The sequence below is a fragment of the Perissodus microlepis genome, chromosome 10 (genome assembly GCF_051167445.1).
Source record: "Perissodus microlepis isolate ML-2025 ecotype Zambia chromosome 10, ASM5116744v1, whole genome shotgun sequence".
Classification (NCBI taxonomy): Eukaryota; Metazoa; Chordata; class Actinopteri; order Cichliformes; family Cichlidae; genus Perissodus; species Perissodus microlepis.
The window spans coordinates 18,524,529-18,551,341 of record NC_140470.1 but is presented as its reverse complement, the minus strand read 5'-3'; the positions used below and the strand labels follow the sequence as shown (position 1 = coordinate 18,551,341).

At 41.7% G+C, this 26,813-nt stretch overlaps 1 protein-coding gene across 1 annotated transcript; it reads right to left on the bottom strand.

Annotated features, from left to right (window-relative positions):
- Nucleotides 1-959: 959 nt before the first annotated feature.
- On the bottom strand, nt 960-25,445 carry LOC146379252 (serine/threonine-protein kinase TAO1-like). Its single transcript, XM_084940452.1, has 21 exons — nt 24,768-25,445; nt 14,412-14,670; nt 13,988-14,059; nt 13,638-13,739; nt 13,516-13,561; nt 13,316-13,412; nt 13,078-13,191; nt 12,678-12,769; nt 12,108-12,201; nt 11,801-11,882; nt 8,915-9,082; nt 8,489-8,695; nt 8,122-8,256; nt 7,671-7,907; nt 7,422-7,550; nt 6,462-6,545; nt 6,180-6,299; nt 5,840-6,079; nt 5,518-5,730; nt 5,136-5,318; nt 960-4,911 (listed from the first exon to the last, which is right to left on the bottom strand). The coding sequence occupies exons 2-21, from the start codon at nt 14,541-14,543 to the stop codon at nt 4,417-4,419; spliced, it is 3,042 nt and encodes a 1,013-aa protein (XP_084796578.1). The 5' UTR covers nt 14,544-14,670; nt 24,768-25,445; the 3' UTR covers nt 960-4,416.
- Nucleotides 25,446-26,813: the final 1,368 nt, after the last annotated feature.

Here is a 26,813-nt window from a genome sequence, read left to right as displayed (position 1 = left end):
ATTCCTCTGGCTTATAAATCTGAACTGTAATTCTTATCTGTCTGTGAAGGTTCTCAGTCATCCAGGTCATCGTAGTCAAAGGAGCTTGCAAAGAAAAGCGTCTGGACTTCTTTAAAGTCCAGACGCTTTTCTTTGCAAGCTCCTGTAATTCTTAGGAATCTCAGCTGCTTTACAGAAGTGTGCGTTTGTGCTCCTAGTGCTAGAAATGTTTCTGCTCTTCTCCAAACCCTGATGATTTTTTGTGCTACTGGTCGGTGGCACTACTCTAAAGTATCTACAAATCAAAACCATACTGCTCCTGGCTTTTTGTAAGATGACTTTGTTTACAAAACGTCAACTTTTCCTACGATTTGTTGGTAAAATGATGACTGGATAGTCAAACCACAGGCTTCCGAACATGTTAAAAGGGAATTATTAATCAGTTTTTCTGCTTCTCTCACAGTCTGCCCACTGAAATGATTTCTATTTATTTGTGGCAACAAATTGTTAAATGATTTTTTTATTTATTTATTTTTTAAATATAGTAAAACTCATCCAAACTGTACAAAAGCTTGTGCTGCACAATGGAGGTGGTTGTTGGTGCAAAACTCCCTGAACCTCCTTTGGTACAATAGTACAAATGTCTGTTTTGCAATAATCCCACAGAAAACATCCAAATGATAAACAATCCCATTTCATTTATATGGTGCCAAATCACAACAACAGTCACCTTAATGCGTTTTATATTGTAAGGTGAAGACCCTACAGTACTACAGAGAGAACCCCACAATCAGACCACCCACTACGAGCAAACACGAGTGGGAAGGAAAAACTCCCTTTTAACAGGAAGAAACGTTAAGCGGGATAAAATTCTCTATCGGGGTCTCCGTAGATCTTAAAATAAAACAGTTACACTTTTTCCATTTCATATCCATACATGACTGTATTTCCTATTTCATACAAGACACCACAGGACAAAGAAATATTAAAATTATTTTATTACAGATGATTCTTTATCCAGTAGCCCTCTTCCAACAAAAAATAGTAATTACAAACAAAATATTACATTTATCCCCTAAACTTTGCCTTTGAGTTTCATTTATACATTTTACTTTGTCATCTGTAAGGAATATCTTTTCTCTTCTGCTATGCAACATTCAGCTTTCTGCACAATCTATACATTTAATACAGTTTAATACAGATCTCTGGACCAGGGAGAATAAAACAGCAAGATCCACCAAATGACAGGAGATAAAAGGAATACTGATAAAACAGACTGTACAGAGACATAAGCCTGCCTCCCACCTACTTTCAGCAATAGCAGTCACCTCCTCCCCCAACCCCAACACTGAGAGTTGGGGGGGTGAATCACAGTAGACTCTTTAATCTGGTCAGTCACTTGTGCAATCAGTGCAACTGATCCAGTTCAGAGTGACCGAGGTCTAAAGGTAGACTGCCTCGCAAAACACCTGGGAGTTCTAGTAAACACAAGAGAAGGTCTAAAAGTCCACCACTCGTTTGGCCCTCTGCAGACATCATCTGGAAATTAAAAACACCCCTTCTGGCATAAAAACACTAAAGACCTGGGGGGAAAGTTGGTACAATGGCATACTGGCGCTTTGTTTCTGAGCCAAAAAAGAGATTCAAACTATTGAGTACAGGTTGGTACTTTTCCCCCCCACACACCAAAGGCAAATCATTAAGTGCAGTGTGAAAATGGTTTGTGTCGAACCATAAACAAACAGGGCTCTTGGTGCACAGATCAGACCCTACAAGACCTAGAGTACTGCTTTTCAAAAATGTTTACTGTCTACAGCAAGAATCTGGAAACTATTTTAGCCATTTCAGATTTTAACACTTCTTTTTTTTTTCCTTAAATAAATCTTCAAAAAGACTTTTCCCCCTCATGTTATAACCTTTACTTTAGCTCTAAGTCTTTTAAAAACCACCAAGATATGAAGCAGAGAGGCTGAGTCTTCACTATGGGGTACAATGTCAGTAACACATAGCCAGTGCTCAAGCAAAGGCTCCACCTAACTAGTTTTCAAATTATGTGCAAAATCATCCTCATACACTACAAAACAAAATGTTGCCGTTTACTCGAGGCAATCTGACCTACAGTTGTGTTGTTATCATTCACAACAGCATATCTGTAACAAGTTCGAGAACTCGCAGCTGCAAATAAGACAGTGAAAAACTCAGCAGCCGCGAATCGATCCATCGTTCAACTGCCGCCGCTCTAAAGCCACGCACCGCTGTGCCTGCATCGCAAGTTAACTCGTCTTTGATTTGTCGATTCGATCTCCACATGTTCCGATTCAAAATATACAATATTAACACGCTTTTCCTGTACATTCCACCTCTGCAGCAACATATAATGCATAAACTCTGTTTCACAATAACACTTTCCACCTTTAGCTTTACATCTCTATAATCCTTCTTTATAGATTTATAACATTTATATATATTTCTTTCTTCTTTTGTTTTACTTGAGAGAGCTCTTTCCACAAAGATCAAGGAGGGGAGCGAAGGAGCGAAGACCAAAAAAAACAAAACAAAAAGGAGGCTCCAGAGGGGAGGAAACGTAGGCGGAGGGATGCTGGGGGACAAGATCGGTGGTCAGAATGTGACATTGTGGTCATCAGGGGTGAGACAGAGCGGGGTGTCAGACCGGGGAAGGTTGCAGGGGCATGGCAGCGGAGATCCCAGCATCACCACCCATCCACTCTTCAAAAACGTTCAGCAGTCACCAACCAAGCTGAGGGCTAGTGAAGCTCCTCCTCACTCTGTGTTCATTTGTTTTCACTGTAGGGTCTTATAAGGTTTAAAAAAAAAAATAAAGAAATAAAGAAAATAACAAAGAAATAACAAAAAGGCATTTCGGGCAACTGTGAATAATAATACTTCCCAAAGCTTCACGGACGTTTTTATACATTAATAAATTTGCCTGCTGCTGCTGACTGTGTTGCCAATTTACATCCAACTCAGCTCACAAAGGCTAAGTGTGCTATTTTCAACGCACATGCATTTATAAACCAGGCTTACGTAATGTTTGCCTGGGCGAATAAAATGAATAACCACTACATGTTTGTGTAAATGTGTCCGATTAACAATTAAGAGTGGGTGAAAGCCTACGCCAAAGTGCAAATCAAGACATTCAAGGCTCTAACTTGAGTGTTCTTGAGGTAGGCCAAAAGGCTTGTGTCATTTTTTTCTCTTTTCTTGTTGTTGTTGTTTCTAACTGCATAGTGCATCACTAAAATGGTGCCAAATCAGATTGAAATTGTATTGCAAACAAGTGATGAGTGAACACCAGTTTTGAAACTGTTCAAAGTTGAGGTTAGGTGCTGCTGAAAACCCATCTCTGTCATAGGGCCTGCAGACTAATAAGGATCCAAGTGCCCTTCAGACTGGCCTTGCACTGGGCAGGTGTGAGTGAAGGCCAGAGGCCTGTGGAAACCCAAGAGCTGAGATAACGGAGCTGAACACGAAGGACAAGTGGCTCCCTTGGCCACGTGGCATTAATGTCCACTGAACTGCCTTTCTCTGGCACAATGTGTTTCATTACACCACAGTATTGTTGGCATGAGTAGCTATAACGACAAATCCAACTCTGCACCTTTACCTTTGGCAGCTGGGCTCACGGTCCTCAAGAAACCTGCATGGCACTCGCACCAGAACGTACGCAGCTTTGTTTTCCATGAAAATGATCTCGCTGAAACTTCTCACGTCAAGTCAGCTGGATTAGCTTTGGAGCTGGAATTAATATTGTCACCACAACTGTCCCCCTGCACTGCAGCTAAACAGTCAGCAACACCCACAGCTATTCACTTACAACGACCTTCGCTCTCTTTCTCGGTCCATTAACTTCCTCAGCTGCGTCAAGCGTCGCTTGAAACAGTCCTTCCGTTCTCTAGTCTTCCCCCAACTACACATAAATAATCTAATTTAACTTTTCATCAGTTTAAATCTGGTTTGAAGGACAAGCTTAGCACCTTTGTGCACAATCGGTCCCACTTGGGTTTAAAACAGAATACTGCGAAACAGAAGATGGCAAACAAACCACTCTCAATAGAAAATTAACACACTAGTTTGGGATTGTGGCAACAGAGACTAATACGGCAGTAACAAACACACACACAGCAGTGTATGCTGCAGTAAAAAAAAACAAAAAACAACAAGAAAACTACTATTGCACTACTGTAAATGGCCCTCGGATATCTTATTAGTCTCAAGTCTTCTGGGTTTCCACAGACTGCTGCTAGCAGTACACTGATGTAGAGCAGTGGTGACAGGAGAGCGGCTGGGCTCAGGTAAACCCAGCCTCAGTCCTGTGCAGTGCGAGATGTACTGTGGTATGTGCGCGATGCGTGTCTGTGTACAGTTATCTCGGAGCGAGATATTAGCTTTAAGACAATTTGTGTGTGCGTGTGTATTTTAAGTGTATGACAGGTGGGATCCATTGGAGATCTGAGAGGTGATGCTGGCGCTCCTGCTCATGCCCTGTTCACTCCTCCCCCCTGATGACGTCCTCCTCATAGCCTGCGGGCTGTTCCTCACCCCTCCCGCACCTCCTTGGCTACCCCTCTGACTACCCCCACCAGGGTGGTGGAGGCTCCAGGGTGGTGGGCCCCCAGCCAGCATGGGGTGACCCCAGGACTGCTGTGAGCTGGAGCCCCCCTGGTGATGACTATGGTGACTGCTTCCTCCACCTCCTCCTGGCCAGTGGCCTCCCCCCTGAGCCCCCTGGCCTCCTCCTCCTCCTCCCCAGCCTCCCTGAGAATCGGAAGCCAGGTTAGTGAGCACCATGTTGCTGAAGCCCAGTCGCATGGACTCCGAGTCAAAAGCCTCGATCTCTCGGGCCTGGCGCTCCAGCAGTGAGCGGATTCGCTCCAGACGCTCGTTTTGCAGGGAAAGCATTTCCTCCTCGATCTGGGGACATAAACACAATTTGATACCGGAGAAAAAACAGGCAACTACATTGTTTGTATTACTGGCCAAACGTATGAACAATCCCAGCGTACTAAAGATAAAACAAACTGTATGTGCAACACCTACAGAGAATTGGTACATATAAATGCAGAGGTAACCGCAGTACTGTCACTTCCCAACATGCACTCAGCCACATCCCGACATTTGACAAAGGCTATTCTTACTTTCTGCTCCAGCAAAGCCCGCCGCAGAGACACCCTCTGCTCCAGCTCCCTTCTCTCCTTGTCGTGCTGTGCGTCTGTCTGCATCTTGATTTTGCTCTGGTAAGCATTGAGCAGCTCAAGCTCCTGCTGCAACTGCATCCTCAGCACCTGACACTCCGCCTCCTGAGCTTCATCCAACCGCAGCTAAGGGAGGGAGCAAAGAAACAGACCTACATAAACGGGTTCTTCTGTGGCTGTTATGCATTAAGAAAACATTAAAGATGCCCTTCACAAATATATTAAACAAATTAGCTTTGAATAATCTATAGATACATTTTCACTATGTTGCTCAGAAATGACTTATGTTTGATAAATGTTGCAGATCTTCCTTTATGAAACTTACAGCCTGTGTGGAGAGCATTTCATTGATGGAGTGGTCATACTGCTCGGCGAGGATGGCCAGCTTCCTAGTCTGCTCCTCCTTCAGCCTCTTTAGGACAGCCTTGTGGTCGGACTTGGGTGTTGTCTCGAGCAGATGGTTCCTGAGGGCCTTGTACTGCCGAGTCTGCGTTTTGCAGGTCTCCTGAAACTGCTTCTTAATCTGAAGCTCCTTAGACTAAAGGGGAAAAATAAAAGTTGAATGAGATGAGATTAATTCCAGTTAAGTGTTGGTAGTAAATGATTTGTTAAAGGAAAAAAGAAACAGTGCCCATCTTTCTGTGTACCTTCAGGCTTTTGGGCTGCTGCCGGACCTCCATGACATGCTTGCGCCTCAGCTCCCTCTCCCTCCTCTTATTGTACTCCAGCTGGTTAGTGAGCTCTGTCTGGTGCTGGGTGCGTATCAGCTCTGCCCGGGCCTTCTGGATTGTTGCCAGATGCCTGAACTCCAGCTCCTGCATGGACTCGTGATGCCTCAGCAGCATTGCATGCTCCAGATCCTTCTGCGTTTGACGTTTGTTCAGCTCCTAAACAAACAAACAAAAACTCAAATACGTATCATAAAACTGTGATATAAAGTGAGACTGTGTGCTGCTGGGTATCTGTTTCTCCTGTTTCTCTCCACACCTCTCTGGCCAGGTCCTGCTCCACATTGTGTCTGGCGATGAGGATCCTGCGTTTGAACCGCCTACACTCCAGCTCCAGATACTGCCTCTGTCTCCTCAGCAGGTTAGCCTCCTCCTCAGCCTGGAAATAAACATATTATGGTTTTGTAATAAATAACCATAGAACTCATACTGCCAAAAAATAAATAAATAAATCAAAGAGACTCGGCAAATAAAGCTTTGTGGGGCAGACGAGTAAAAATCTCACTTGTTCTTTGAAGGGTACATATTGAGCGATCCTCACCTGGAAGTGTTGGATGTTCTCTTTCTGCTTGGACAGCCACTCCTGCTTCTCTTTTTTGGGTGTTGACTGGTTCTCACTCAGCTCCTGCCACACAGGTGTCGTTTAGCTTTTTTTTTTTTTTTTTTAATATGCAGGGATTCAGTTTGACACAAAAGCGTTTGAAGCCCTGCATTCCTTAACCTGCGCCGGTCAAAATTCACATCTCACAAATAACTATTTAAACCCACCTTCAAGCAAAAACAAATGAAGCGTGTTCCCGGTCTTTGTCTTGGATGATAATAAATTAAAAATATTTGAGTTCTCGACTGAAGTGAAATGTGTTTTTGTTTTTACCCTGCTAGCAAAATGGGAAATGGGGGTGAGATCCACTGTACCCATGTCTTAATCATCCGGGCCACATGGACTTTAGGCTGGAAAATTACAAAATAATTCTCAATTTTCAGGAACCATTTGAATTTCCTCTCTTGCCTAAAATGGTGGAGGAGTCATGGTCATGATTTTTCTGTCTGTGTTCAGACAGCAGTACCCTGTGAATGCTTTATGAGATACGGCAGCAACCTCCTCGTAAAGCTCGTCTTCTCTTCTTTTCAAACCCATTACAATTATGTCTCTTGCACAAACGGAGGTACAGTCATTTAAAAAGCACTTGTAAATTAGTAGATGGTGAGCTAATAACTCAATAAAACTGAGACAAACATTGAGTGAAAAAGCAGCCAATGTCCAAAGAAAAACTGAAAATCTGCAAAACTACTGAGTCAGACCACATTAATAAATTACAAGTCTGGCTCAGTGGAAGCAAAATATAAAGAAATGAGGGGTGACTCAGGACTTTTGTGCAGTACTGGATATTGTAAATTTACTAATTATTATTTATATTAAATTATAATTTAATTATAATTATCTTTATTTAGTCTGATAAACAGGCTGCATTTATTATCTGCTGAGGCGGATGTGCGTTACCTCTTTGAGCTGCTCTTTGCGTAGTTTATACTCCCGCTTTTGCGACTCCAAGAAGCTGCTGAGCTCCTTCTTCTGCTGAACCTGAATGTGCTGCTGGAACTTCTTCTCATCGTTGGCAAACGTCTTCAGCTAAATCGAACATGAATGTAGTTTAATATCATAATGTGAGAGCATTTCGCTGTTGTCTCTATAGACTATTAACTGTGTTTTTCCTCTGAATTAATATTTTAGTTTCCTTTGTCTACATACGTCTTTTTCCAGGGCCGCTTGGTGTTTTTTAAGCAGCTTCTCCATCTCCTGGGTGAAGTTGTTCCTCTGACTCTCCAGCTCTTTGTCCAGCCTCAGCCTGTGCTCATCCATTTCCCCTTTCAGCTTGTTCTCCAGGGCCATTAGGTGCTTCTGATGTTGCCGCCTCATGCGTTTGTATCCTGACATCTGCTCCCTCAGCTCCGAGTCCTGCTCGTGTTCTTGCATCTCACGTGTCACCTACAATATGACGATGAAGAAGAATTATCAGAACGTTGTTGTTACACTAGGACATTCCACTTATCTGATTTGACACTTGTGCTTGTGAGTGGTAAACAAATCTACTCGCAAGTCTCCACCAAGGAATTTTAAACATTTGCTAAATATATAACACATAATATTTCAGTCCTTTTGTCAAATCAAAGGAAGGTTTAGTAAGCAAATGTGTTCTTACAAGTGATGCTGTGCGTATAGTGGCAAAGTGCTCTCTGTTGCGGTAGTGCTTCCTCGGGGCCTGAGCTGGTGTTGGCTGGGGCTCAGTGGGCTCACTGGTGGCCGCTTGTTCCAAAGAGAGACTCTCTTCTTCCTCCTGGAGGGGGGTAAGACAACAGAATAATTGAGAAGATACACTACACAGTGTAACCGTGGACAGAGCACATTCAAGACACTTGGAGCATTGACATGTATGCATGGACTGAGAGAGTGAAGTGATGTAACTTGAGCCCAAGCTCCCAGCAAAGCCATGTGAGGCTTTATTATAAACTGAGATCAGAAGAATCCACCTTTAAATTGTTAGCATGTGTCCGAGTCGTTTCACCTACCGGTTTGAGGTGTATGACTGAGCTGTTGGACATGACTGTGTGATCTCCTTCCATTAGGTCCAGCTCACTGCGGCTGTCCTGGGCTGCTTCATTCAGGCTGTTGACAGAGCTGCTCTGGGAGCTAGCGCTGATAGACATGCTGGGGATGGACTGATTACTGCCAACGCTGTTCACCGTTCCTGTCCGACCTCCACCAGGCTCCAGGTCCTGAAGACAAAGCCGAAAGAGTGGCGCAGAGAAAGACGGCGTGCGAGGGAACAAGAGGAAGAACGAAAGACACAGGAGACGCAGACAGACATGCATACAAACAAGGCATTTAGAGTTACTGAGGAAAGCCCTTTTAAAGTGGCAAATTCATTTGTGTGCCCACATGAAGCCCGTTCTTGTCGCTCAAGTTTGGATGCTAGCCAGCAAACATCCACACACCTCGTCTGCATCCTGGGCTTCTGAAGTGGGCCCATTGTGGGCCTCCTGAAGGAGGATCTTCTTCATCTTTCGGTACTGCAGGTTATCCAGCTCTCGTACGGCATCCTTGGTTCTCTGAATGAGGTCCATCAGCACAGAGTCTGGACGCTCACGTTGCAGAAACTCGTGCTGTGGGGCGGTGAAAGGAAAGTTACTTGCATGTCCATTTTTAACTGGTAGGTTTCTAAGTAACGTGACAGGAGACGGGGAAATAACATCAGAATAACATCAGAGAGCCTTAGTAAAAAAAGGAAAAGGAAAAGAAACAGACTAACAAGACAAGCCTATAAAGAGTCCATAGTGTTACTGGTTATGAGAGTCATTTTTTTCGCATTACATTTCAAATATTATGAATGTGATGATGGGATATTCAGTACTGCCAAAAGATATTGAATGCAAGTGATGAGGTCATAGCCCTGGGATTTAATGGGAGGATGACTCACGCCAGGCAAGGTTGTCTCATACTATGCCCGATCATTGCTGTCCCTTCTCCCTATGCCCCTAACCTCTATGCTGACCTGCACCGACAAAAGCCTTACAGCCCAGGCCTGGGTATACTGCTTCAGGATCAGCAACTCAAGAGCAACCACACACCAGTTAAATTGGGGACAAAGGTGCTCAGGCATTGATTGATTAGTGTCAATCTAAGAGTGATGATCCCATTGGTGTGTGTTTATGCCTGAATATTAATATGTATATTCTTTGTCTGACAATGACACAAATTAATTGTTTTCAGGCAAAAAACAGGGGAAAATAAGCTGCATGTGTGAAGAGTCTTTTCTTGACTGATCAAATATATTTACACGTCAGAAACTGAAACACAAGTGAAGCTTGGATTTTTACACTGCAGTCTCATAACATTAGATGAAATTTGCAAGTTAGCGTATAATAATAAGTTACAGTATCTGCAAACAAAAGAAACACCTACACGAACTGCTCTGTCATGGAAACCCATGCCATGAAGCTCCCAGCACACAGTTCCCAAACACTTCAACACTGCACTAATACTACTTACAGACTGTGGATTATCTAGGAGGGAAGTAATTTTACAAATAAAACTGCTGGAACTTAACTTGCATCCTCTGTAAAAGCAGAGGGCTAGGCGCTTGATTATTATACACCTGTGACAACAACACTGAAAACACCTGAATTCAGAGGTCAAGAGGTGCAGCTTAATACCTTAATACTTTCCAGTTACTAATACTAGTTATTATTAATCTCTGGCTCTCTTCCACAGTGCGTCTTCTGTCTTGTCTCTCTCCCCTCTTGGACATCACATTTTGGGTTGTCTAGACCAAAATACAAAATTTTGCTCTACAGGGGCCTGATATCCACTTACGAGGACGTTATACTGCCACTGTTCTATCAAAATTTAAAACAAATGTCCTAATATGTGGATCTCATTTTTCTCAGAAACAAAAATCAGGTAAAAAAAAAAAAAAAAAAAATCTGGTAATTCTTTGTTTTTACATTCATCAGGTCCCAATCAGCCCAAATAGCAAAAAGAAACTAAGAATGCCACGAAAGAGTTCGGGTCTTAGGAGGTTAAAGGAAGTTTTTCCTTCCCACTGTTGCCAAGTGCTTGCTCATAGGGGGGCGTCTGATTGTTGGGATTCTCTCTGTATTCATTGTAGGGTCTTTACCTTAAAATATAAAGCCCCTTGAGCAGTTGTGGTTTGGTACTAACCCTAAGCCCAAGATCCTCAAAAGGAACATGTGTTATATTAGCTAGTCAGAGATAAAAGTTAACCCTTAATATATAACATTAAAATCCCAGAATGAGTGCCACAATAGTTAAAATGTCAGCGCATAAGCTACTATTACATTTTGACAATGACTCTTCCTACCATGTGCCTGCTTACCAGAAACCCCATAAGGGGAAGAAATGTGCACAAGAGCAGGTCATCCAGACGACTGTCTGTGAAGCTATGACAGTTATGATAGCTAAGAATAATACCCAGGTAGATAAAGTCACGCATTTCCTCATAAGATTAAAAGGCATTTGCTACACACTTGAATGCTGGGCATACACGGTGCGATTTTTGGCTTATTTTGAGCCGATTTTTCAGTCGTGCGACCGTTTTGGTGATCGGCCCGAGTTTCGCCTTCATCGTGTGTCGTGCATCGTGTAGTATACGTGGGGTAACGAGAAGCTTTTCTGTTATAACCTTCATTTTATGGACGCACAGTGTGAGCACTCAGATCGCATCACAGCATCGGGCCGTATAGTGTGAGACCCTGCATCATGACCTACGAACTTCTCACCCCTGCGATCAATCGTGCAGTTTGAGCAGAAGCTGAATAACGCGACTGAAATAAATCGCACAGTGTATGCCCAGCTTAAGGTGGTTAAGTTGGGCTACAAGTCACATACAGGAAAACCACACTAAGCAGCTAAAAACACATTTCAGCTGATCTTGAGATAGGCACAGTTTTAGAAGTTGACATTAAAAAAAAAAAAACCAAAAAGACAATGTGCAGTGTTTTCATACCCTAAGGACAACTTCCATTAGCAACAGAGAGTCTATTAGCAGGCTAAGCGACAGCTGCTCAGTGACTTAACGATGGACACTGAAGTCACATCTCCATAGTAATTACAGCAAGCTCTGTGTGCATGTGTGTGTGTCTGTACATGTTTTGGTTGTGTGTGTCTCTGTCAGTTTATCCGGAAACGGAGGATTAAAGAATCAAAATAGAAGCTTATGTGAGGAGAGAACAGAGTGCAAACATCACAGGGAGCTTCATCACCAGAGGGCTCGTCAGTATCACATCTTAGCACAGTGACCCTGCTGCTCTCTGTCTCTGTGTTGCAGTGTACGGTACATCAGCACATGTGCGCACACTTACACCCAACATGTCGTCAGAGTGCGGTCGGTCCTGGGGGATTTTCTGAAGGCAAGAATCAATAAAGTTTCTAAAATCTTCTGACCTGGAACAAAGACGAGGAGAAGAGAGACTGTCAAAAACACAACGACACAGAGAGTGGGCATCAAAAACAAACCTCATTATTTCAGCTACAAAACACTAGATATAGATAGAATAACTCTCTGCTGGCATTCACAAAAAATATACACCTTTGTTTCACATCCCCAGCAGACATCTGAATTTAACTACACAGACGATAAACTGTGTGAGTGCATGTGTGACACCTCACCATTCACTGGACTGCAACGTGGGGCTCTCATTCTGCGCTATGTGGTATAAGGCACTCATTGCATTCATGTTAAACAAGGGAGGCTTCCTCTCCGCTGGAACAGAACGACATCAGTCAGACACCAATTTAATTACAGGGTGACTGGTATGAGTAAGTGAAGGGTTAAAGCTGCCTTTCGCAACTGATGAGAAGTAAAAAATACCCAACTGTGATCAGTAAACACTACTGATGCAACAAAACATCACAATCACTTTGTCAGGGAGAGCAAATCCTTAATCTTTCATTTCCAGTAAAAGTAACTTTCTCCTGCTGTTATATTTTTATTGATACAATAGAGGTGGTGTGGTGGTACACTATTAGCACTAGCACCACACAACAAATTAAGATAACTGTTGATTCTATATTGGCCCACGGGTGTGCGGTAGATAAAGTTAAGACACATAGAATAAAGCACTGTATGAATGTCTGGTTAACTGTGGGTTGCAGGTTAAAGTGCTTTGAGTTCTCAACAAGACTAGAAAATTAGCTTTATAAATGTCAGTTCAATCATACAAACACACTGTCACTCACCTAATTCTATACAGGTAATCCCTAAGGACCAGACGTCCACCTTTCCATCATACTGGCCTTCATCCATAGCTAGAATCACCTCTGGGGCCATCCTGGATAAATTCAAGGAAAAACATAAATCAGGACAAGGGATCAGACAAAAAGCCACATAATATAAATATAGGGTAAATTAATAGTAAATAAGGCAAGGTCGAAATCCTTATCATATGCTGTTACTGATTACAGTATCAAAGCATTTGACTATATTGGGTATGAATGTGAAAATATACAATCAGTTCTGGTCAATCGCTGCTTTTAACAGACACCCACTTAAAGAATCGATAAATTCAGTTTTGGTTTATGCACGCAAAACATACACACACGCACGCTTACACTTTAACTTCATACAGATTTCACTTACCAATATGGCGTTCCCACAAAAGAGTTGGCAGGTGAGGCAATGGAGGCAGAGCCAAAATCTGCCAGTTTGACTTGGCCAGGCTCAGTCAGCAGGATGTTGCCAGCTTTCACATCCCTGAGAGAGAGAGAGAACATCACAGCATGTGGATAAGTGGAGAGATGTAGTGTTTACAGTTGCTTCCTAAGATACTTAAAATATCATAAAATAAAATAAACAGTTGATGGAGGACCTCACTCACCTGTGGATCATATTATGGGAATGAAGGTAGGCCAGCCCCTGCAGAGCACCATGTGTGATGGCAGCAATCTCAACTTCTTGTAAAGGTTTTTTATGAACTGCAGGAAAACAACCAGAACAATGTGCATGTTTCTTCTATGTGAACTCACTCAAATATCCACATGTCATTTAGAAGAGTAAAAACAACTGTTTGCTTCTCACCTTCTAGCAGGTCAGAGGCCGAGCCAAGACAGTACTCCATCACCAGCTGGAAACATGACATAATTTTAAGAATAGCGGTGCTAGGCAGCGTGAGATTATGCATGCCTGTAAGCTAGACTCACCCATGCTGTGTGCTCACGGAGGTAACATCCTTTATATTCTATACTGTTGGGGTGCCGGATCCTTTGGAGGAACTTCACCTCCTTTATGATGTCCTGCCATTTCTGTTGGTGAAATAAAGATTTAAATGGCAATCGTTGACTGGCTTAACGAACCAGAGGTGGCTGTATCTGCAGCAAAGTTACTGATTCAAGAAAGTGAATTCCACTTTGCTGGAAGCTCAGAAACAGCACAATGTTCACCTATAACGTTCTTTTTATATTTGGATTTGGACTATTTGGCATCAATGCGTCATGATTTGCTGCATCAATTTGTGTTTTTTCGATCTATTTTCTGGCCACAATTTTCTCACCTCATTAGACTGTTTGCCACTGTAGGACATCTTTTTAATTGCCACCACCTCGTTTGTGCGCACATCCCGTGCCTGGGAAACGAGAAGGACACTGTTGGTACATGCTGCAATCAGAACATACACTGTAACATTAATTATCTGCATTTGACATGTTGTTTATCAAGATCTCTTTAAAAGATGGAAGTAACTTTCGAGTCTGAAAAATGAAGCCAGGAGTATGTTTAACCTGCATTCTCTATAATGGTCAAAAGGCAGGGACACCTCTGAGGATATTTACACTTTCCTGTGGAGTTTATGGGCTCAGTGTTACACTATTTAACTGATTTTATCACTTTTTAAAGTGAACAGTTTTTTTTAACCACTCATCTAATCCAAAGTGACTCTGTCTTTTGTTTGTGTCAGAGTAAAGATGCAGTTCTCTTACAAAGTAGACGGCGCCAAAGCTGCCATGGCCAATTTCTCGGAGGTCGGAGAAAAGCTTCTCTGGATCTTCTTTGAAGAAAAGCTCAGCCACCTCCGGATCCTTGAGGCTCCCTGCCCTTACGGAGGAGGGCATCCTGGTTAATGTAGTCCCTTATCACCCACGCAAAGGCGATGGGACTATCTGGCTGCTGAGCTATGGCAAAGCAGCTGAAGATTCATCTGCGGTAATCGATGACCCTAAGGAACCAGTACATGGGCGCCTGCATGGACAAAAAATGAGATAGAGACAGCGAGATGTGTTAGCAAGGACAAGATGAAACACATTGATCCTGCAGAGGAGGAACAAGAGTTTGACGATACCAGCAAGATGAGTCAAAGACCTTCAAAGAGGAAAGAAGGAAATCTGAGCACAACTTTGACCTAAAAGAAAGCAAAAATGAAATATTTTCTCAAACGCTTGTTTGCTCACAGGGTGACAGGGCAAGAATATAGCTTTATATTTCATGAAAAGAAAAACACAAAAGACCGAGTTGGTCAGAAAGGTCACCTCTGAACTATATTATACTTGGTGATTTTGGCCTTCAGCTACTGACACTAATTTAACCGCTGAGTCATCACTAGCACTGCCTCAGCAATTACTGTAGATCTTTAAACTACTGGGATGACTGGACAATACAAATATTCCAACACAAGAATTGATTTCATGTCCACTGCTATGAGCTGGCCTGCAGAAATGAAGGGTGAGCTGCACTGACTGATCAATCCTGGCATAGGGCTAAATATTTGCATCATTGGACTCACAACTAACACATTTACATATGCAAGATTAATACTGTTTACAAGCCTCATTCAAATTATGTACAAAAAAAGCTATCCAGCTGACTGTTAAAAAAAAGAAAAGAAAGAAAAAGAATTGGGAAACAGAGTCCTCAAAGACAATAAATATTTTGGACAGAATGAAATACAAACTGTTAATATAAACATGCTTAAGTAAGAAAAACAGAGGACCAGTCTTATTCTATTGGATTCTAGTGAATAGAGATTCAGATTTTTCTAATTCTGCCATAATGAAAAAAAGCAAATAAGCTTAAAACTTTGCTGTTAAGCAAACTTTTAAGCTTCATCAACAATAAACAGGGGTCAATTTAACTATACACGAAACAGTTAATATACAGGTATTGACATTTTGCATACATGTGACCACTATCCATGGGACATTAACTTCTAAGCCAGCAGAAGTAGTTGAAGTTTGATAGCAGTTGCTGGAAAAATAAGTGCTCAAGCCCCATTCACACCTGTCAGTGACTGCTTGGCAACCACCTGTCGCTACCAAAAAGAATGCATTCTCCAACCAGTTGGCAAAAACCTCCTTGTGATTGCTTTGGTTGCTACCATATTGTGAGATTGCCTGTAGATTGTATCAATGTGACAGACTTATACTTATACTTATACTGGCCAGCCGCTTTGCTCTCAGTTTGGGAGTGTGGGACACAACCCGGGAATGGAGAAGGTTTGCCTTCAAAAGTAAAAGTTGCACCTTTTGAAACATGTTGACTACAGCGCTAAGGCACAACTTTTATTCTGAAGCTAAACCTTCTCTATTTCTCATTTGGCTGGTAGTTAGGGAGTATTTGAAGACAAATATGGAAAGGTTTTTTTGGTGCAGCACCTTCTTTGCAATCAATTTCACCGAGCGACAGCCAACAAACTCCAGGAACCACTTGCCAACCAGTTGTGGAATTAACATTGTTCCATAGCAACCAGTGATTATATCACACGCAATATGGTAGACAACTCTTAAGCACATACTTGACATCATGCATGGAACCTCAACAGCAAGGTTTTACTTGGTGTGAGATGCTAATGTGAACTTGTGTGAATTTCCCAAAATACACGACATCCAGTCTCATGTTGGTCAAAGGGCCAACAGGAGTGCTGGACTGCCAAAGAAAAGCGAAACTATGCATTAGTGTTCCAATGAAAGGCAGTGCATAACATCTTCATGTCATGTGCTGCCAATCAAGCTCATCAACATTTTTCAGTAACGATATGTAGCATGTACACAACAACATCTACATGTGGCAGTTTTACCGCATTAAAAAAAGCAGACGGCACAGCCATGTTAACTTTAAAGTTAACTCTTAGAGATGTGATTACAAATGTACCGTGTACTCTGAGATTTTGGGGATTTTGTGCGTGAAAGTAGAAAAGCTTCAAACCAGTGTTGCTGACAAATTAAGAAAAATATCAGCTCTAACCTAAAAGCTCGTCGCAAAGTATACTGACAAAGCATTCAGAGCAGCAGCAACAACCAAAAATGTTAACAACAGTCTGCTGTCAAAGTTTTCTGTGACTTTTTCTAGCAGACATGTGACTACACTTCCTCATAAATGCACCACACTGATCTCACAGATTGCTACAATATTACATGCTAACAAGCCTTTTATTTCTATTTAACATAAGCAATATTAACAAAGTCATTTATATATATTTAATTATACATTTAAAACGGACTAGAATGAAACCATTTTAGTCATTACATTAAAAAAATATAGAAAAATAACACATAAAAAACATACAACAAAAACCCAAATAATCTACTCTTAGGTTCTTTTTTTAATCAAAATAAATAAATTATTATTAAACTTATTAGATGCATAACAATAACATTTTTGGCAAACTATACTTATAGAAGTGATACTTGGCGGCACTTTCTATAGGTGAGTATATTTGGTAGTGTTGAATGGCAGCTTAGAAACAAACTTTATTCTCTCAACAGTTTAAAAAAAACAAACAAACAACAAACATCTATTAGCTTAATCTTTACCTCACCTGTTTTCTTACATCTGTGCGTGACGGAGCTGCTTGAGCTCCATACTCAATAAATGCCAAACACAGAAGTATTGCGACCAGAAATGAACACAGATGCCTCATTTTGCTGAACCTCTGCACTCTTTTTTTGATCCCCCATCTGTCTTTACTGTACTGAAGAAAGCAGCCATAGAGCCCCTCACAGCTGTTAATGTTCGGTGATAGTACTTACTACCCTGCATTACTCAGCATACCCTTTAGGCCTCACTCACACAGCCCTAGAGATCTGTTGAAACCAACTGGCAACAACTGGTGACAAGGGAAAAGTATGGTTTCTGGAACCGGATGGTCAGTGGTTGCTGAAGGTTGCTGGCATTTGCTAGCATGAAATTGATGACAGAGAGGTATACGGTCCTGTACTGAAAATTGCTTTACATTGCTCTGGTCACTAGCAAGTTGCTGTGGTCATCAGTAATTTATATGGAAGATGCCATCTTGTTTGGAAACATTTGGAAACTATTCACCGAGCAATAGTGTGAAAGGTGAGATAAAAAATGGAAAAGATTCTCCTTCAAAGTATAATTTCTTGGTTCTATTGGTAAGGCACAACTTTAACTTTGAAGGCAAACGTTTTCTGTTTCTGGTTTGTGTTGTGCCTTTTAGTCTCACTCCCACCTGGCGAGTATTTTCCAAGTGTTTGCAGACATGTCACCCTTTTTTCAAGTGCACCTAGAATACATGGTGTTCGCAGACATGTTGGTATCTTCCATGTAAACTACAGAAGGCCACAGCAAAGCAATCACGAATCAATAACTCAATAACCAACCAGGGAATACATATTACACATTAATACACAACAACTGGCGTCTAGACCTGTGTGATTAAGGCTTTAGCGGTGTTATTTGGTAAATGTGCAGTTACTAGTTTTCCAAACTATATACATTGTAATTACTTAAATTGTCCATGTTAAATATAATTCAGTGTAAAGGAATTATATATTTTTTAACCGCATTAGAACTGTACCTGATAAGTATGGCCAGTTAATGCAATCACTGTCTCAGTGGAACCTTTAAAGCTACAACTTTTGACTATTCACCGTCATGGTGGTATTTAGAAAATGTGTGCCATCCAGGAAGTTAAAACTGGTACATCTGGTATACCGTCTAGCAGTTAGAATGGTAACCAAAAGGTAATACAAAGGTAACTACATAATTTCTCAATAGTGTTTTGCAGTGGTCATTTATTACAATGGTAATTTTTTCCCTCTCATGCTAGATGCTTTTCTATTCACATAATTATTACACTTTAAAATGTAAAAGATGTAGGCTTTCTGTTAGTGTAATGAAGCATAACTTAAAAAACAGCAGTTAAAATGGTTAATTGCAATTAGGGCTGGGCCATATCATACCGTTCACGGTAATAGAGATTGACAGACCACGTGACTTTCGCGCATTGCATGCCGGGAACCCGTGGCAAAACAATCCAAGTACCGCATCAAATGCAAGCATTTGCAGAACCGCAAAACGTTCATTCTCCCGTTCCAATACCTTCTTGGTTTTTCTTTGCCCCCCAAAAAAGTTATGTACAAAACGAAGGAGAACAATGCCGGTCCGTACAAAGACAGACTCGACGAAAAGGCAAAGAAAAGATACGAGGAAACAATCAAAGCAGTGAAAGGGTTAGACCCTTACATGCACACAGAGTGGACAAAAAACATTAGCGTGCTGCCTAACTTTCACCACGCTCATATTTATAATTATACGGTTCTTGGAGTGAGTACATACATATACACAAGCCCGGGTACAGTTTACCGACAGATGGTACAGGACCTTGAAATGCACCGTGTAGAACGAAAGACCATCGTACGAACAAAGGTAAGTTTACCAGTCTCACAAATCGTCTTCATAAATACACATTCGTTAACCGTTTATTAATAGGACCTTTGAGCTCAATGGTAATTAATTAGTAGTGGAAATAATTTCTGGTAGGCATTACATAAATGTAGCAGTGACAATAATATTGTATGCGGTAATCGTACTGGACAATTACTGATACAAAACAACTGTTTTATCCTGTGAATAAAAGTATATGTTTTTGTCAATGTACCATGGTAATAACAGAAGCGAAACACAATATTGTGTCAGGACAATTCACTATTTATGCACAATAAACAAAGGAGCATAGCGCGACAATTTCTGTTCAGCGCCAGACTTGCTTGTAACCTATATCACCAATTATGTTATGGAAAATGACGTATTAACTACTACAAAACACTGACCTTTGTGGGAATGTTTGGAGCAGACTAACATGTGAGCTGGAGTGTTCTGGGACGTTATATTTGGTCTTTGAATGGCTGCAATCCAGGCCATCCGTCGCCTCTTTTTACTTCGGAAACATGGCTCGAACAATTTCTCTTCAACAACGTAATCCGATAACAACCGATCTCTTTACCCGTCGGCTTCCCGTGGCTGTCATGCGAACGGCTATTGCTGTTAATAATACAACAGCTTCTTGCCATTTTTTGTGTTTCTTTTTATCGCTGTGTAACTGATTTCAATTGAAAGCCTGCGTGCGCTAGTACCTCTTGCCACGGGTTCCCAGAATCCTTTGCGGTTTTACCCCTGAATGACATCACATTTTCAATCTCTATACCGGTATAATGTTGGGCAACGATAAGAAAATGAAATATCGCGATAGAATATGGGTAAAAGGCACATGCGCAGTTCCTTTGTTTTCATACGCACATGGCGGAAAAAGCATGGTGGCAACGGAGAATGAGGAGGGCGAAAGCGGATCGTTGAATGAAACGGATGAACCAGAATTGGTTTGTAAAAATGCTGCAACTTCAGTGGTGTGGAACTGGTTTAGCTTTCGTCCGTCAGATAAACAACAAAGCACTATTTTTGGTAGAACATGCTAGCAGGCCGTCGTTATTACCATGTTTTTTGGAAAATACAGCACACTTAAAATCAATCCTTTGATTTTTCTGAAAATCAACAGTGCCCCTTATAATCCCGTGTGCCTTATATATGAATTCTGGTTGTGTTTACTGACCTCGAAACGATTTTATGTTGTACACGGCGCTCGTAAATCTGTCAAATGTTTTAGTACGACTTTGCTAAGCTACAAACCCGCACTGCTTGATGGATTGTCGGAGCATTACGGCTATCGTAGGCAGGAGCCTATATATGTATATATTTTAGCATTATAGGGGAAATACAGAAACAAAAGGAGCAAAGATTAATTCTAATTTAAATAACACTGCAGAGAAGTGCGAATCAAGCACTGAACGCTGTAACATGACTAAATCTGGAAAAATCTGAGCTGCATTGCTAGATGTGTGTAAGCACATGCAATTATTAAGAGGAGAAGTGCTGGACACTGTTCTGCTTTACTGCTTGAGAAAATGGATTCTCTCTTGAAGAGTTATGCGAATTGATTTCCTCTGCACTGTAAAAATCAACATGATGCCTAATGAAGACGCAAGCAATACACAAACCTGAGTAGCAATGGGTGTGATTGAGAAGCGGGGGGAGAGAGAGAGAGCGAGAGAGAGAAATGGAGAAGGATAATAAATAATCAAATAAGTTATTGATTCCATAGTGAATTTCTCTCAGCTCCACAGGATTAGCTACAGTGGAGCAATGCTGTGGCCAGACAGCTCACCAACAGCAGAGAAAAATATGTACAGGATGTTCCAAAGAATTTTAATAAAAGCCAATTGAAACCCATCCTAAAACATCCATTACTACAACATAACACATTTTAATTACTGTTATTAATTAGACTCCAATTAACCTTTTTTTATTCTTGAAAGTGGATGATTCATAGTCTTATTTGGCAAGCTGCAATTACACCAATAATGGCTTTTAATACAAAATGTAATACCAGATTAAGTATGAAGGTTAACATTGCTCCACATGTTCTGGCAGCCACCACACTAAACATACTGTTGGAGCGATTACTCTTCCTTAGTTCCTCAACACATCCATGTTACACCCACATGCTTGTGTTTAGTTATTTTTGGGCGATTACACCCCCTCACTGCCTACTGTACTTGACTGGAGTTATTAACCAGAATACCTATGATCACCTATGGATATGCTTCCCCCCCTCAACAGAACTGCGGGAATTTAATAGTTTCGTTATGTTTGTTATATATACACACATATTCATACAAATGGTGCCTAGAAGATGCTTTATGCTGTACTGTTAAATAATTCAAAATAGGAATGCACTTAGTTGATACATCTCATGACGTGATCATGTATCAGCCTGATGTAACTGGTCCTAGTGAACTCCTCCTTATTCATTTCTTAGAACATTCTCAAAACACACGCTTAATTAACACACAATAATTAAAATCTTCTCAAGCCCAAAAGAGAAGCATGATTGTAGTTACAGCTCATAAACAACCCCAGTCAGGCCCAGTGAGGTACTAATTTTAAAAATGAAAAATTAAATCTGTCATGTGTAACTCATCTGTGCTTGAACCAGTCAATAAACTGAGTTCATGCTTTGTTAATTACTCAGCCGCCCCATTAAAAAGAAAAACAATAACAACAGCACTGCAACATCATATAACTGTTTGTTCAGAGAAAATGTTAATTTAATGAACTGCATGTGATGTTATTAAAATGGCTTACACACAACATTTGTATCCCTCTGGGATGGAGGGTGGGGTGTCCAAGCTCCTGCCTCCCAGACCGATTACAGATTGTGGCTTGCACTGAGTGGAGGAAGTGAACGCTCTCTAGCTAAGCTACCTAATGTCAACAACACATCTCAATTTCTCGTGCAATCGCAAAGCTGGTGATGGAGAGGAGAGACGCAGTGACCAAACGCTAAGAAGACTGAACCATCCAGTTTCTATCACAAAGCTCTATTTGCACCCCTCCAGTTGCGACAAGTGTCAGGAGCGTCAACGACATGCCACAGTTACTCTGAACAAGAGAAGGGAAAACAAATGCATTTAAAATGGCCCCTTTAACAGCAAATACGGGCATCCACACACCAAAATGCTCATACGTCTCAGTGGATGTGGTTCGTCAAACCGGATGGGCTGCTTGGTCTAAGGACATTTTGGATTTGAGAATATGCATGAGTTCTGATAACATTAGATTGCTACCTAATCTACAGGTCACATCTTAAATTCATCTGATTCCTGATCCATTTACTGTGCTGAAATAAAAGCAGGTCTCAATGGGTTATCAACAACAGAACAGGTGTATTTTTGGAGTCTGAAAAAGCATACAACCCGAGCAGGAAAAATGGGCTTGCGTGTGACTCAAAAGGTGTACAAAAGCTCAACTGCTAGAAGTTTAACGTCATTGCTGTGCATTGCACAAATGTCAGAAAAACATGCTAGCCCTAATATGAAGAGCTGATAAGCTCTAAGGTATACACTTCCATAGTACAAACTACTTCTTCATTCACATCCCTTACTTAAAACATGGTCAAATAGACTCTTTAAACCTTCAGTTAATTGTAATCAAAATAATTAGCAAAATCTGAGAGTGAACTTAAAGATTATGATTGGTTTTAAGATACAGGATGCACAATGTCAATCTTGAGACATTTTTGTCTCATTTTAAAGTTTGTATCCTCAGTTGATCACCTGAAAACAATAAAATAAATGTGCCTCCCTACCCCCGACTTCTTGCTCTCACTCTGACTCATCAAATATGTTGTTGGTCTCCAAGTGTTAAGCAACCACCCTCAATTACAGACGTCTCCCCTTATTTCTCCTTATTATGGAAAAAAGAATCTCATTAAAAAATGAGTCTTATTATCTGTGTCACTGACCATCTCTGATGTCAAAAGATTTTTTAAAACACACCCATGATGCACAAAGATGTAATATATATTTTTTAAAAAGGTATAGGTGCTACGGTTTACATCTCCACGATCATATCATTTTTTCCCCTCTCTACCATACTACTGAATGTTGAACACCACAAATGGAACCTGAGGATCACTATCATGTGAGTAGCCCTCACTTATACCAGCTAAAAAAAGATTAAATACAATAATAAGGCACTGTACAATCAATAAGCTAAGTAAGGTTCATGGTATTACATGTGAAAGCGTATTATATATTATTCACTACAATAAGGCAAGACTACTACTGGCTGCCTTTGATCTCAACTTGAGCAACCACTGCAGGCTTTGCTCTGGTGTCTAATCCAGTTTTCCTGAGGGCGCTTAAATCCATTATGCAGTTTGCTCATATTCCTGATATAACACTGGCAACAACTTTTTAAGGGCTTCTCCAGCAATCAAGACACTGGGCACCACTCACTGGTTTGTAGCTTGACAGTGTGAACGCACTGTTGTTCTGACAGTCATGCAGACATGTAAATGAACAACTGGCAGGTGATCAGATGAGACCAAGTTATAATGAACCTGGAAAGCAGACAGACAGGCAGCCTGCCAGAAAAATTAGTGATCAGTGAGTAGCAGAGAAAGCCCTGCTACATTGCACACAAACATCTAGAGAAGGCATGTCAGCCACCAAGCCTGGGACATTTGAGAAATCACCCCAAACGAAGCGCAACGCCTTGGATGCATGATGAACTTGGTGCCACAACTCTGGCGTTACTGAACCACATTCAGTGCCGTGTTGCCTCCGTGTGCGGCTGGTCGTCTGTGTAATGCATAAGTTAGGCGACAAAGACGCAGATAAGCCAGGCAGAAGGGAAGCTTGCCGAGTAATATCCACTGTTACGCAATATCAACACTGAAAACTGAAGAATGCGATTCACGTCAATGCACAAAAAAAAAAAAAAAAAAAAAAAAAAAAAACCACCAGCCGCCGACCGACGTGAGCGCTACCCGTTCTCGCACACGGCAACGATGATTTGTCAGACTCTGCTGGCCAACGCCGCTTGTAAACACAAAGCCAGTGAAAGCAACTTACGTGCGACATACATAGGATGAGCCTGGACCAATGTCACCTACTGCCACACTGCATAGCTTTTCAGACAGTACGATGTCCCTTAGAGGTAAACAAACTTGTCAAGCAGACACCCTCCTCTCCTCAGAGGCGAGTTTCACTCAGTGTTGCCGTACAGCCACAGTGGACAAAAACAAAACGAGGGAGTGGCACTGCTTTCAACCATAGTTGCATAAAGCGGATTAGCATGCTAAAGCAGCTAGCTAACGCTGCTTAGGTAAAGCAATCTGTGCCCATCCTTTTACTACCATGATAACAACTCTCGATTTAGCTCCCCAGCATTTCCCCTTGTACATTTGGATCAATTAGAGACATGTCACGTCGCCATTAAAAACATACTGTCTTCATACTAACAATGGGTCACTCAACTTGCCCAATAAGCGGACTAAAAAAAATCTGTTGATGTGACACACTGTAGAAGTTGTGACAGCAACTTTTGGTTAGCTGGAAAATAGCATCCTATTTGGCTGGCTAACTCGTAAGCTAAGATATATTGAAATTAAGCTCCGTTGCAGTATATAGCGTTGGGAGAACAAATCAACACACACAGAGTAAACGTTAGCAGAACGCTAAAGTTGGTTATCAACTCACCTTGTCAAGAAAAGAAAAATGAATCCACACAGGTTGAGATGAAGTGGGGGTATGAACGGCTGCTTAATCCGGTTACTCGGAAACAGAGCAGGGCAAGGTGTCTGTGGCTAAATCACGGGCAGGCAAAGCAATCCGGGCAAATCAGAGTGCGGAATTCGCTAGCCGATAAGTTAGCAATGCTAATTCGCTAATCTAACCGCATAATTGCCCTACCCAAATACAGACGGTCATTCTGCCCAGCCCGATTATTCTCCTTAGCAATAACCGATTTTCGTCAGCAAGTGAAAATAATAAATATTTATATGAAAGCGAAGCAAAGAGCTGAGCTGGATAACGACTGACTGCCAAGCTTAAACTGTCACAACGAGCTGCAGGGAAGGCAGGCAGGGTACTGGCCAACCAGCTAGCTGCTAACGTTAGGAAGCAGCTAGCAAAGTTTCTTTACGAATAAGCAGTTCCCCAAAAATGGCGGCGGAGAGAATCACCTCCCTTCCACCGTGAAGGAACCGAGGAGCTAATGAAACAAACAGGAGTCGGAGCGGCTCAGGAGCCAGCTTTAACTGAAGCGAGAGTACACGTGTGACAGTTTTGGAGGTGGGGGGGTGGGGGACTCGCCGAGGTTGTCCTGCTGCACCCCGCGGGCTAAATGTTGCCCCCTCTCTCCCTCCCTACAGTTTGCTATGCCATCCAACAACTCCAAACACAGAGGTGTGTGTGGATGGAGAAAGTAATACACATAATGACTGTCAACATTCCCTTCCCCGCGATTTGTTCGGCCTTATGCACTTTCAGACACTGAGCTGTATAGCTGTGTAGCTATATATATATATATATATATATATATATATAGTAATTGTTTAACATTTGTTTGTCTGTGGACAACAGACCACGTCCGTGGAAAAATGGAAAGAGTAGAGTTTATTTACGAGGACTTAATTCTAGCATACAGCTATGGAGAAATTGTGCATAGTCTATTATAATGACATTATTGTGTAACTACAAGATTTCCCTCCTCCCCAGTTTGTGCTCTGTGAGATTTACGGAATACTCCGGGTCGACCTGGAATAAAATACGAAGCAGGTTCGTGCAGATGACAGATGATCAGTCATGCTGTGTTTACATCAGGGGAGCAGCACACGCGTGGGTTTTTGTTTACGCTGCCAAAAAACAATGGATGTCATTCAGATGTTCCAGCTGTGGCGTACACAAAGCTTTACCAATAATTCAGAGGAAGCTCACACATGCAGCAGTACTCCGTACTGCGATATAGGATGTATATGCGATGTGCTTGGCAGCAGAGAGGTTAAAGATGGACATTCCACAACAGGCTGCAGGCTGGGAAGCCAATCAGCTTCCAGAGCAGAACTCGAAGGGCTATGATTGGTTGCTTGGCATCCCTGTTGTCATGATGATGGGAATCAGGTCCTGCCTGTGTGGTCTGTATCCAGGCGCAGAAGTACACTGATACAGATGGATAGGCTGCAGAACTCGCAGCCTATGATGCGCAGATAAATCAATCAATCAATCTATCACACACACCCCCCCCCCCCCCCCTCTCTCTCTTCACCCACCACTCAGAGTGTAATGACGCATTTGGGTTTGTTCAAACTAGAACTGAACATATTTGAGATGTTTGTTCTTGTGTAGAGATGCACTGAAGAAGCATCTGCCCTCATGTTTCCCAGAGATACATGCACAAACAGATGCTTGTGGTCATGTGGCAGTGACTACCAGGAAGCACCCCCCTCCCGGGCACTCATTTTACACCGTTGCTACTTAAAAGTGCAGTAGCTGAATTTCCATTTACACCACAAATTTAAAGTTATACCACATTAAGTCTATAACTATGTAGACTGTCTTCTGGGGGTGTCTAAGGATTATGGACATTACATCTTTTTACCCGTCCTAGAGATTTCCAATTTATGTTGTTTATGATAACTGATTTACCTGACTCATCAGTTTGCCAATTTTCTTTTTTAAAGCAAACATTTATCAAGACACCCACAGGTCTTATATACATAACGGCTGTTGTTCCATCACTCCCAC

Excerpts from the sequence above, each read along its gene's own strand:
- LOC146379252 (XM_084940452.1), bottom strand. The coding sequence starts at position 14,543 with ATGCCCTCCTCCGTAAGGGCAGGGAGCCTCAAGGATCCGGAGGTGGCT. Across the intron at positions 6,300-6,461 it reads AGAACATCCAACACTTCCAG|GCTGAGGAGGAGGCTAACCT; the intron begins GTGAGGATCGCT and ends GTTTATTTCCAG. Across the intron at positions 6,080-6,179 it reads AGCAGGACCTGGCCAGAGAG|GAGCTGAACAAACGTCAAAC; the intron begins GTGTGGAGAGAA and ends TTGTTTGTTTAG.